Source organism: Grosmannia clavigera, assembly GCF_000143105.1.
Source record: "Grosmannia clavigera kw1407 unplaced genomic scaffold GCSC_161, whole genome shotgun sequence".
Taxonomy (NCBI): domain Eukaryota; kingdom Fungi; phylum Ascomycota; class Sordariomycetes; order Ophiostomatales; family Ophiostomataceae; genus Leptographium; species Leptographium clavigerum.
Window position 1 is genome coordinate 666,338 of NW_014040778.1, and position 12,596 is coordinate 678,933.

General features: G+C 55.5%; 3 protein-coding genes across 3 annotated transcripts; 2 read left to right on the forward strand and 1 right to left on the reverse strand.

Annotated features, from left to right (window-relative positions):
• Positions 1-948: 948 nt before the first annotated feature.
• On the forward strand, positions 949-2,407 carry CMQ_8281 (alpha-ketoglutarate-dependent sulfonate dioxygenase; the record flags this gene model as incomplete). Its single annotated transcript, XM_014315822.1, has 6 exons — positions 949-1,475; positions 1,538-1,801; positions 1,867-1,988; positions 2,039-2,117; positions 2,197-2,223; positions 2,299-2,407. The coding sequence occupies 6 exons, from the start codon at positions 949-951 to the stop codon at positions 2,405-2,407; spliced, it is 1,128 nt and encodes a 375-aa protein (XP_014171297.1).
• Positions 2,408-4,686: 2,279 nt separating this feature from the next.
• On the reverse strand, positions 4,687-6,602 carry CMQ_8059 (homeobox transcription factor; the record flags this gene model as incomplete). The annotated part of the gene is made up of 2 exons (XM_014315600.1): positions 4,687-6,195; positions 6,267-6,602. The coding sequence occupies 2 exons, from the start codon at positions 6,600-6,602 to the stop codon at positions 4,687-4,689; spliced, it is 1,845 nt and encodes a 614-aa protein (XP_014171075.1).
• A 3,383-nt stretch (positions 6,603-9,985) lies between these two features.
• Positions 9,986-10,216, forward strand: CMQ_8152 (uncharacterized protein; the record flags this gene model as incomplete). The annotated part of the gene is made up of 1 exon (XM_014315693.1): positions 9,986-10,216. One exon carries the CDS (start codon positions 9,986-9,988, stop codon positions 10,214-10,216), a length of 231 nt encoding a protein of 76 aa, XP_014171168.1.
• Between the last annotated feature and the right edge of the window lie 2,380 nt (positions 10,217-12,596).

Below are 12,596 nucleotides of genomic sequence, written 5' to 3' on the forward strand. Positions count from 1 at the left end.
TTGTCGACGCGTGGGGATCAGATTGAGCACGACATCGGGGGGGTGATCATGGCTTGTTTCAGCAGTGGCGCCAATCAAGCAGTTGATTGGCCACAAGAGTGGACTTGGATGATGTCGTGATAACACGCGACCACTCTGATTCATGGGATTGTCTGCGATGCAGAGAAGATGCAAGATAGCGATTAATTAGAGAGCATTGAATATGGAAAAACAACCGTGGGACGTCCGTACCGTCAGATCGTGACGTCGTCTGTTTGATCACTTCACAGTGGGGAGAGTGGATTGAACAGGGCTTCAACGTGAAGGTTGCTGTAGGATGTATTGAAGTGCAAACAACCATTGCTTTGTCTCTTCGGCTCAAACTCTCGGTGTCTAGACAGCCACAAGGTCAGATGATCACGCTTAGACCACCCAGACCGCGGAAGGCACGGCCTCCGACTTCACCCCATCGCGACTGCTACATCCGTCATGCTGTGCCAATCGACAATACAAAGACTATCTTCTCATCTACTGTCTTCGCTGCACTCTGCACACCACTTCAATCCGGTCAACGACAGCCACGACTGTCGCAAGATGGCGTTATGGTTGCGCTACCCTCCCGGAGACCGACCGCCGGCCAATGACGCGACGGCTAGCACATCAAACCTCGGTCAGCCTAGCAGCCGAAGAGGGATACCAAAGTTCCAGATGCCTATCTGGCAGTCAAATCGACAAGACGCTTTCACAGCGACTGTGCCGACAACGGCGCCGAGGCAGCTCACCTAGGGCGGGGATGTTAAGCGAGCGGCCGGCAGGCGACGATACAAAAGGAACAGATGGCATCCCATGGGAGGAGGCCCGAAGAGAAGCGTCTGTCCCCAGTAACGATCGCCATTTGTGCCTCCATATCTTGGTCACATTTCGTCATCATCCTCCACCTCCAGGTCTGCTCCGCTCCTTCGATCTACCATGTCTCCCCCTACAGCAGACGTTGATCTGCAGCAGACAGTCGTCCCGATCCCCGCCAGCAAGGCTTCTGGTGCGATCAGGAGCAGCAGCAGCAGCAGCTCGCAGCTCGAGGGCCCGCTGGCATACACCGGCCAGTTGGACCAGTACGAGCACTTTGACGTGACCAGCGCGATCGGACGCGAGTTCCCCACGCTGCAACTGACAGACATCCTGGACGATGACGCCAAGATTCGCGACCTGGCCGTGCTGGTGTCGCAGCGCGGCGTCGTCTTCTTCCGGCGCCAGGACATCGGCATCGACGACCAGAAGCGACTGGGCCAACGGCTGGGCGAGCTGACCGGTAAGCCGGCCACGTCGCGCCTGCACCGCCACGCGCTCTCCAACAGCAAGCGCGGCATCGCCGTCGACGAGAACGGTCGGCTGGACGATGAGATCTCTATCATCTCGTCCGAGCAGAACCGCCTCATCTACCGGGATCGCTTTGGCAGCTCGTCCCGGCGGCTGGCTGGCGTTGGATGGCACGCCGAGTGAGCCAGCTCGTCTTTCCTTGTGTGTCTGTCACTTCGCTGTCCGCATGCTGACCTCGCAGCATCACGTTTGAGAACATCCCCTCCGACTACGCCATCCTCAAAATTGTCCAGCCGCCCGAGGACGTCGGTGGCGACACACTCTGGGCCTCGGGCTACGAGCTGTACGACCGCCTCTCGCCGCCGATCCAGAAGCTCACAGAGGGCCTGACTGCTACCCACCACCAGCCCGCCTTTGTCAAGGCCAAGGACACCTTTGGCATCGAGCTGATCAGCGAGGACCGAGGCGCCCCTGAAAACAATGGCCTCGACTTCAAGGCCGAACAGTATGTTCTCTTATCTCCCTTTCTCAGCCTCTTGCTCCGTTTATAATTGCTTCTGACATCGCTAGTCCTCTGATCCGCACAAATCCGGTCACAGGATGGAAGAGCCTGTTCGGGGCCGGTCATCAGGTCGATGCCGGCTGGATCAATGGCGTTAGCGAGCGCGAGAGCGACATACTCAAAGCCTACTGTGAGTCCGTTGAGGAACAGATAGAAAGCTGCACAACTGACAGCCTTCAGTTCTCCAGCTCATTACGGAGAATCACGACCTGCAGGTCCGTTTCCGCTGGAACAAAAACGACGTAGCCATCTGGGACAAGTATGTTTCCAATCTGCCGACAGGACTGGCCTATACAATTTATATACGGTATTTTGCTGACCATTGCTCCCTGCTGCAGCCGCTCGGTCTTCCACACTGCCACAAAGTGAGCAATTTCCTTCACTCTCGCTGCAAATGAGACGTGCCCCTTATCGGCAGCCCGGACTAACCGTTCTTGCAGCGATTATATCGGGAAGCGTCAGGGCAACCGGGTGGTCTCTCTTGGTGAAAAGCCGTACTACGACCCCAATTCAAAGTCCCGTCGCGAAGCGCTAGGCCTCGAAGAATAGAGTTGAGAGAGCCTACGAGAAAGACTCGTATCGTACTCCGTACTATGTATCTTACATGCCAAGCGGCCAGAACTATCCGCATTCGTTCCTACGCGACCTGTACCCTCCCAGAAGCCCGTATAAGTGCAAATTGCATGTGATGCGATGCAGCATCTCCTCGTATGATCTGCATGTGATACCGGTCGAGCCGTTTCCACCCAGAAGCGGACGGAACAGGAAGCGCGGTATATTCCGCGACTACGGAGCTTGCCGGCAGATGCCCAGTCCTGATAGGCCTGTTGGTATGTATAGTAAGCTGTCTTGCAGGGATCGGCGGCACCTCTGAGCAGGGGGTCCGAAAATGAAGACCACAGATCAGACGACGGCAGGCGGCCTCGGCATGGGGAGAAACAAAGTAACGTCACGCCTGTCCTCGACCGGGAATGGGAAATGTGACAAGATGTCGTTTCAGTCGCCATACGAACCGGGCTGCACCAGGTAAGATTGTCAGACCGTACGGCGCCGTCCAATCTCGCCCCAATCCGGCCGTCTCACGCTATCCACACCTCCTTAATCTGGCCATCTGAAACGATGGCGCCTGGACGGAAGTGCAACCCTATCACCCAATCCGTCCTCAGCCCTACTCCGTTCAGTGCCGGCGCCCTCGATTGATGCTGATCGACATGGAGTGGACTATTACGAGCAGCGATGTGCACGAAAAACTCGGATTTCTCCTTTCTTTCTAGAAAGCAGTCGTGTGGGGAGAATCCCGGCCCTCATTTCCTTCCCTCAACTAATATCGGCTCAACTCCGGACAAGGGAAGATTTGATGAGAACAGGGAAAGGCTCGGCTCACACGCGCTGAACAGAAAGCTGGGTCTTATTTCTTGCCCTTCCCTCCCGCTCTCCCGCTCTCTCCCGCTCCCTGGACACTCTTGCCCTTCTCTTCTCTTTCCTCTGCCCCTGCCGTCCTCCGTCCTCGCCGTTTCTCAGTCCTCAAACACACCCCCGGCCCGAATACCATCTCTCGCCCAGGACGTGTCTGCCTCGACATGGTTCCCCCTAGCCCCGCCATGATACTGCAAGCAATCGATGAAGGCTTGATGTCGGCCATGCAAGTCCCGCGGTATTGCTTCTGTCAATCCGAATGCGGACAATCTGCTGGGAGCATTGCCATCAAGCCAGGGAGCTGAAAGTCATCCTATTCTGTCAACAATCGACCGACATCTGTGAGCTAGCCAACTCTAGAACTTGGCGGTCCTTCTGTCCGCACCCTCCAGCAACCGCCATTCGACAAGACGAAGCGGACATCCCACTCCAAAACTACCCAACCCGGACCTCCGACAACACCCAAAAGCACTGGCCGTACACTCGACTGCAGAGGCTGAAAAAGGAGTTCTTTCAAAGTGACAATATGCACAAGCGAGCCTCCATCAGCGTGTCGCTTCAACAAGCACAGGTGCCATCGAATCTCGCGAATGTAACCAGACCTATCCGCACCGAGACGATTCGCGACGATCCAAATGGCAAATGTCACGTCGCTGTGGGGCGTTGTTTCCGAACCTTGCTGTAAATGGTACGGCGAAAGGCATGAGCCAAAAGCACGGCTTCTTTCGACCGGTCCTTACGAGCCGTTGCCACCAAACAGCATTCACTTCAGGTAAGCTTCGAGGACGATCACCTGGGCAATACATAGTATGGGCTTTCATGGCGCATTTTCTAAATCCTACCAGGACATAATGGAACCTTAGCTCAACCATTTTTGCTGAATGCAACTTACAAACGGGCAAATTTGCTTCTTACAGACAGCAAACAAACATAAAAGGACACCGTCTGCTCTTTTCTCATAGGCCAGTATTCTGGCACCCTCTTAACACATCAATATCGAGAGCAGGCCCTCGGTCATCAACAAAATGCATTGCAACCGGTCACTAGCACGTCACTGGCACGTCAAGGTGAACAATATGTTTACTAAATCGTGAAGAGTTTGTCTTTCACATTTCTTTTTAACAAAAAAAAACTATCTGCCCATTACATTATGTGAGTGGACGTCTTCAACCGCTCGCTTGCAAAGGCTATCTTGCCAGAGCTCGGACAACAAAAGAAAACAAAAAGTTGAGCCAGTAAATTGGCAAGTGAATCGAAGGCTGAAATGAACAAAAGAAATTGGTAAAGAACGCTTTAATCTTACAGTACATTTTCCTTTCCAGAAACAACGCCTTCGCCTTCTCAAATACTCGTTATGTCGAACGTCATCAAAAAAGGGATAGTATACAAACGCGAAAAAATGCGGCCTACTCTCATTTTTCGATCGAGAAGAAGTCGTCGGGCGTGACGTTTTGGGTAAACTGGAATTGTTTGTTTTTAGGTCGACCTGGAGACGACTTTGCCAAAAATCCTGGTGGCATACTTGGCTCACCCGGAAATGTGAAATCGGCTTGGCCTTCACCTCCTTGCAACTGCATTTGGAAGTAGTTGTGTCCAGCTTGCTGACCGAACGATGGCGTTGGTGGCTGGCTGTTCAAGGCATATGCTGGGGCCGACGACAGCACGGCAAACTCTTCCGAGCCATAGCTGCCAAGACTTGGTGTCAAAAGCGCCTCGTCCTGAGGAACGAAGCCCCACGGGTCCATACTTGCTTGCCGGTCAACGTGGCCTCCGTTGAACCCAGGCGTGCCGGGTGGTGTTTTCAGTGTCTGTCCCATGCTGAAGAAGGGGTGCTGCATGGAGCCGCTGACGGAGAATGCCTCGTCCTCCGACACCGAGCTGCTCGCCTCAAGCATACCATGGTTATATGACGCGATACACTCGCGTGGAGTCACGGGAGAAATGTTGCTGCTTGTCGAGCGAACAAGGGAGGCCGGTCCGGCTGCTGCTGTCTGCAGCGACTGCATCAACACGTCCTTATTCCGCTCAAAGTAGAGCGGGGAACGAGGGACAGGTGCCATGGCCGGTTTTTGGATTCGATTAATAAGACCATTGGCAGATGATATGCGGCGAATTGGAGTCGGGGCGTCAATTCGCTTGCCCATTTCGATCCCGGTCTTCGGGCCGTATGGACCATTGCGAAGGGCAGTTGGGTTCAACATGGCTGGCGCGCCTTTGTTGCGGCGGTTGGCAATGTTTGCGGGTGGTGGAGGAGATTTAAATCGAAGATCGGAGGCGGCAGAAGACGGCGAGTGCGAGGAGATTGGCGATGACAGTTGCTGGATCGGAGGCGGCACGCCATGCTGCAGGGCCTGTGCTTCGTGGCTCAGGTTGGCAACCGACTCCTTGCTCAAGTGATGGATGCCATCCATGCCCATGAGTTCAGAGTGGTAAGACACGGGTTGTGGTGCTATGACAGAGTCCATGCCCATATTTGTGAAGGGGACGAACGCTGCCATCGTCGACGGATCGAAGCCATGCAGTGCATGTTCGTGCTCCATGGTCTCGTGGCACGGGGAGCCGTCGGAGGTGAGATAGCCGTTCATGGTCGGGGCATATGATGAGAGGTCGTGGACAGGCGGGAAGACGAGTGACCTGGGCGAGGGGTATTCCTCGACGGAGGGCGAAGCGCTGTTCGTGATCGAAGCATCGGTTGCGGGCGTGAAAAAGGCAAGCTGCCGCTGTTGCTCGACGGTCGGGAAGGCTGCGCTCGAAGCCTGCAAAGGCTGGCTGTGGTTACTGGAGCTGTAGTATTCGCTCACGGTGCAATCTTCCTGTTGGTCTGACGGTGTCTCGGACGAAGACTCATCGCCAGTGGCCTTGGTGTCGATCTCCCTCCGCAGCATCTGCTTGGCCTTTGCACGTCGGTTCTGGAACCAGTTCTGGGTCGATTGTTAGTTTACAAGACTCGAGGGCAGTCCCGGGCGAAGAGGCAGGGGGAAGGAAGACAAACGTTGATTCTGGGGTTCTCTACTTTGAGAAGATCGGCAATCTCGCGCTTCCGCTGGGAAGAAGGCTTCGGGTTCTTCTTGAATTCGTTCTCGAGCAAATCGACTTCGTCCTTCGCCAGCCGCGGCTTTGGCTCTGTCTGCTTTGAGGGCTGCATGCACGCCTGAGAGTGGTCGACAGAATCGTGGTGGTGAGGAAGATGGGGGACAAGATAGAGAGGATCGCTGCTGTAGGCGAACGAGTACATCTGGTTTGGCCTTGGCTGGCCATCGGAGAGCGCCATTGTGTGGTAGGCAGCCGCCATATGGGGCACGCTCTGCATCATTGTGGTGTAGTCCATGGCCGCAGCTCTTCGCGAGCGTATACCAGAACAGTATGTCGAGGACAGGAGAGGGATGCCGAGCTAGGTGCGAGCGGTGGGTGACGAGGGGATAAGTACGTGGTGAGAGGCGTCCTCGTATGCGCACATGAGCACACCCAGGTGTGGATTGGGTGGCCTGATGTGGTCAGGCAAGCCGGTGGTTGATGTGAAGATCACGTCAAGTCGGTGCTGCGTGGGATAGTGCCGAGGCCAAGAGGTGCGAGACAGGCGGTTGGTTATGTGTGTTCGAGTATGGACGGGGTGAGAAGAGGAGGAGGGACGGGACAGAAAGAAAGGAGGTGGATGAGATTTGGTTTAAGAATGGATGGCCGTATTAGCCAGAACCAGAGTAGCTCAGGTAGCGCTTGGGAGGGGCCAAGGCTACAAAGCGAGACGGAACAAGCGGCTGAGACAGGGCAGAGGAAGGGGTCAAGGTTCTGGGTATCTCAGATGGCCGTTGGGCGAGTAAAAAAAGAAAGCGGAAGAGCAGCGAGATACTTAAGGAAAAGGGGGGTGAGAAGAAAGAAGGTGGAGCAGCGGATTAGCAGCCGGCGAAGAGTTATACGGCCTTGCGATCAATTTAAAAACAGGCCAGCCAAGCAAGAGAGAGAGCGAGCGAGACAGAAGAGGGAAAGAAGGAGAGGAGGAGAAGAAGAAGAGGAGGAACAAGGCGACAGATGGGCCAAGGGGCCATTACTATGTAGGGAGAAGCGAGAGTTGGTGTCCTAGCACAGAGCATGCAAGTACTCGTACGGAGTACACGAGCAGCTGTGTGCTGGTAATTCGCACGCTGGGGTGGGATCCAATTCTGAAGACGGGAAGGTGGTGGAATGAGTGGATAAGCATGGTGGAGGGCAGCCGGGATGGCGTGAACGACTAGGGTTTGTCGCTGCTGCTGGGGGGGGGCATGTGAAAGGGGGAAGACAACAACAGCCAGGTCCCGGCCAGTGGTGGTTGGGTTGGGTTGGTAGCGATGGCGATGTACCGTCCAGGTACTTGTCGAGAGCCACGTCAATGGGCTGCTGCCCGTGGTCCAAGCGGAACCAGCGAGCGGCCGTTTTGAACTTGGCTGCTGGTCTGCTGCTGGTCCTCTGCACCTGCTGTCTCTCTCCTCTTTTTCTTTCTGGACGACCCACTGGCTCCACCTTTCGAGCTTGCCAGGTGGGCAAGAGTCCAAGGTCGAGAGAGAAGGAGCGAGCGGGAGCGGCGTGTTAGCTGGGAAGGAGCACTGAAGAGAGCCCTGGAGGCGCGACCGAGAAGGTGTGTGAGTGGGCTGGGCAGAAAGCGACCGGGGGGGAGGATGGGGAGTGATGGGGGGTGAGTGACGGGGGGGCGTGGACGGGGGGTGGTAATGGTAGGGGGGGTAGAGTGCTCGTGGGAGGGGAAAAGGCCAGGACTGCGACTGCGGCCATCGCACTCCGTGCTCCGTACTGGGAACCAGGGGGGAGGGGACAGGGAAAATGCAGGAAAGAAGCAGCCCAGCTGTGATGGGGCTCCTCTTTTTCTTCCCCAGGCGAGGGCAAGAGCGAGCCAGTACGAGGGCAGTTGAGAGGCAGAGGCGCTAGCCAAGGGAGGGTGTGGATTCTTTTTTTTTTTTCACTCAAGAAGACAGCGTTCAGATGAAAAAGAAAACAGGGACTGCTTGGCTGGCGGCCTTCTGTGGCGGTCCACTTCTTTTTGTCTTCGTACGGCGTAGTGGCCGCTTAGGAGAGAAGCGCACTGAGGAGGCCTGGGCGCGCAGGACACAGTGAGCGTGCGGTACATTGTAAGATACATACGAGTAGTACACAGCATTGGGCTGAGCCGGCAAGACAACGTGCTCCAGACTTTCTTCAGCAATCATTCCTCTTTCGCTCATCATAGCAGTGCCGGCGTCTCTTCCGGTACTCCTGCCCAGATGCCGATATGCAGCGACCGGCCCTTTCTTTCTTTTGGTTGTTGTAATGAGCATCGCTGCCGATCCTCACGTTTTATTCCCTGTCGGATTTATTTATAAACAACGACCCCGAGTACGACCGAGTGGCCACGGATCGACTCCGTACGCCTTGATACTTGGTTGCGACAGGCCAGCGCCTCGTACAGGAAATGCAAGATGCTCGTCTACCGGGAACGACGCGTGCGAGGACACACGTATGCTACTTTGTAATTACCGGGCGCTCTGAATTCGGTATATCTTACGTCGTAAGCTGCGCCAAGGTTGCCGGGCAGCACCGGACAGGCCATGACCCCGTTGGCCTCACTCTCTGCTCGTGCTCTGTCGCGTCTTATTATCTTACGAGAATCTTCGTTCCGGGCGCATGGGGCGGGCAGTGCTGGCGCGTGATTCCCGGGGCACGGACACTGAAGAAAGGAGAGCGCACACCAGAGACCGGACAGACCAGACAGACAGCGCACCCACGGGGTCAGAGAGCCCTCCCCGCTCGGAGCCTCGCCCACACCGGAAATGCGAGGAGCCGCGCGCTCGCAGAGGCCGCATGGACATTTCCGGACACGGGCGAATCAGATACGGCAAATGCCGGTCTACCAAGCAGGCCTCTGGCTTTAGCAAGGCGATGGTGGAATTACGGGTACAGTAAGCCCATCAAAAGATGCTTGAATGGGGGGAAATGACGAAAGGTGCGAGTGTTCATTTAGGAAGGCGCGTGCGCCTTTGCATGCAAGTTGTAATTACAGCGCCCTCCGCACTCCGTATTGCTCGTATCTTCAGATAAGATACTGGCAGGTCTGCCCCCGACGTTGGAGGCTGGCTTTCTTTGTTTAGAAACGGAACGGTGCGGATGCAATACGGTCAGGATGCCTTGCCTATAGAGAAGCTGGGGCGTGCCCTCCCGTCTCAGTTGCGCTTGCTTCCTGGCCATGCTGCCTTCTTTGGCTGTGTCTGCCTGCGCGCACAGCCGTGGCCGTTTTATTGTCTTATTTCCTCCCTCTTTCAGTTGTTGGGTTCTAATTATGGAAACGGATGTCTGCTTCCGCATCACATCGTATGATGTGTCAATGGAACGATAGCCAACAGCAAATACTCTGACAACGACACATATTCCTTCTGGTGGCTGCCAACACCTGCACGGACGGAGCAGCTGTCGGGCCCTGCCAACAGCACGCCGGCAGAAATGTTCCTCAGTTGGTGCGATACGGCTATGCAACTCGGTCGCCGGGGTGTGTTTTTTTCTTTTTCTTTTTTTTCTTCTTTCCTTTCAGCTGCTGCCAGATCCCCCAATTAGGTCAAGTGGATCCCCACAATCAACACGACGACTCGCGACGATTGACGACAGCGCGGATTCAGACGCCTGATAGAGGCAAAATCGCGAATGTCGCGACAGCTCGCTGAGCACGCTGTCCTACCACATTGATTGCCCGCCACGATGTCTTCCTTTGCTGCAAGGGGGATTTTCCTCCTGGCCTCCGGATCCGGCAGGAAGGCTGCCGACACTATTGATACTCTCTCGCCCAGCCGAGCTCTTGCTACTCGTTCCGCTGTCGCGCCGGCCTGCAAGAGGAGCCACCCGCGGAGAAACACGGTCAAACGCACCACGACGCACAAACGTACTCCTACTCCCGCGCGCATTCCTTTTGTTGCGCTCATGGGCCGCTAGCCCCGTGGCCGAAACAAGCAAAGAACACGCCCGTCTGTGATTAGGGCTTCATGGAGCCCGGAGCTTCGGCGGCGCCGTGCCCATACTAGGCCTACGGAGTACTAGGCTGCATACGTACTTACGACGTACGACGTACTTGTGCTGTCTGATCCTACGAGTTGGCTGGTTGGTTCTAACCCTGCTTTCTCTTCGAGCCTTCTGGTCTTCTGGCCGTGCGCCTGCTAATGGCCAATTTCCCGATTCTGCAATTGATCGACTGCCTTTTCTTCCCAATCTGAATATGTACTTCACGATGGCCGGTGGCCACTCGAAGTACCGCGTCCTTCCGTCCTTTTTCCGCGATGCACGGTACTATTTTTCTTACGTACACGTAGCTCCAGCAGGCCGCGCTGTTAGTGGTGCCAAATACCCATGCGAACGGACGGGCCATTGCTCGTCTGGGCTTAGGAACAACCCGCTACTTACTCCGTACGTCGACTGTTCGACAGTGCGGCTGACGTGGGCTCCTCTTTCGACAAATCTCCGACAGCTGACAGCCTTATTTTGGAAGTGGAAGCTTGATTTGCAGACGTGATCTTGTTTTTTGCCTGTCCTTCCTGTCAAGGAAAATAAAGTCCCGTAGGTGGACCAAGATGAGGAAACGATCCGCCAGTAAATCTCCGATGCAAGATCTGACGCCAGAGTTGCTCACGTCAAGTCTATCTGGCCAATGCAAGGTATTTTTCCCCCTTGCACTTGCCAGAAGAAGGCAGACCAGCCAGGCCTATTGCCGAAAGAAGAGAGCACGCTGAGAGACGACCAACTGTGGGTCATCTCGCTTACTCCCGCCTCTGATTCGCACATGAGTTGGGAGTTGGGGGAGAAAGGAGACGCCACCAGCCTCTCCAAGCTTGACTCCATGACGGTGTGCTTGGTATGCGCACGAGTGCGTCACATTCACGACGGGTGTTTTGGTGCCAGAAACGGCCGGCCTAGGCCCTGCGACAGATGTTGAGCAAATACAACACTCGGCGCGACAAGCATCTCGTCCGTAAGATCCAGGGCTATTGCGACATGTCTGGAATGCAACGATGCGAGCCGGCCCCATAAGTGGCGGGCGGCAGTGCTCTTTCTGAGGCTATACAACGTAAGGCTCCTATTCGTCGCCCTTCGCCTCGCCACGGATATTACCATGTAGTACGGGGGACAATGTTCAAAACTCTCAGCGGAATAGCGCGCCAGACTGACGTCAGCGCCTTGGCATTGGGCGAGAAACAGGGCCAGCAGGAATCAAGATGCACAGGACGTCGTATGCACGCCCAATCCTGATTGAGCTCTGCGCCTGGAACAAATCTCAGACATGTCCGCTTTTCTTGCCGCTGGATAATAACGACGTGCTCGTACGGAGTAAGCATTTTGGATCCGACAAGTCGGTTAGGTTGGGTTTTCTTGTCTGCGACATGGCAGACTGTGTCTCTCTGCACCTGTGTATCCTCTAGTGTCGCACTGCAGGAGATGGGGGCTATCTGCCATTCGCCCTGTTCGTCCCAATTGCCACGTCTGGTACGGAGTAATAAGTATACATGCTTACTTCCGTACAGAGTGTGGACGTGAAAGACTGCTGGCCCCGTTCTCCCCTGTCGCCGTACGGAGTAGACGGATAAGACGTGGGTGAAGGCCGTTTTCTTATTTCCTAACGTCGTACTCCGTACTCCGTATTTCCTTGCGAATGGCATCGCTATTGCCCGACGCATCTAATTAGGCGGGCTAGCTCCGGCCTTGAGCCGTAAGTGGAAACCCCGAATTTCTAGAAGGTTTCCGGAGCCTTCGGGATTGCCAGGGGCACTGTAGACTCGCTACTTTGCAAGTAGGGCAATTGGTGGTAGACTCCCATCTTCGTAAGATACTTGTCACCGGAGAAAGTCTTTCGTGCAAAGATTTACTCCGTACAAAGTAACGACGGCAGGAGACAGCTGTCAGCCAGGATGTGTGGTCGTCTTGGCGTGCATCCCACCATTCCGGATGGAGGACCTGCTGGGAGAAGGCGGTCGGGCCAGAAGCCTGCGAGCCTGAGCCAGAGAGCCAGAGAGCCAGAGGTGAGGAAATTTATGGGCCGGGAAACAGGCACAGGTCCTCCGGGTGGGCCCTCCAAGAGGAGAGGAGACGTACGAGGCGACCAGCCAGAGTGGAGGCAGCAGAGAGTTTTGCAGTGCACAGCCAGCCCCAGTCGCCCGGTAGAAGCTAAGTGTCGTTCCCGAAACCAGCGCCTTGCTCGGTTGGGCAAATGAGTTTGGCGATCGCACCTTCGCTTCCCTCTCGATTCTTGCTTTTCAGTCGCAGCGGCCAGAGCATACGGGTACGAAGGGTTCGCCCATACGAGAGAGGAGGCCAGATATGCTAC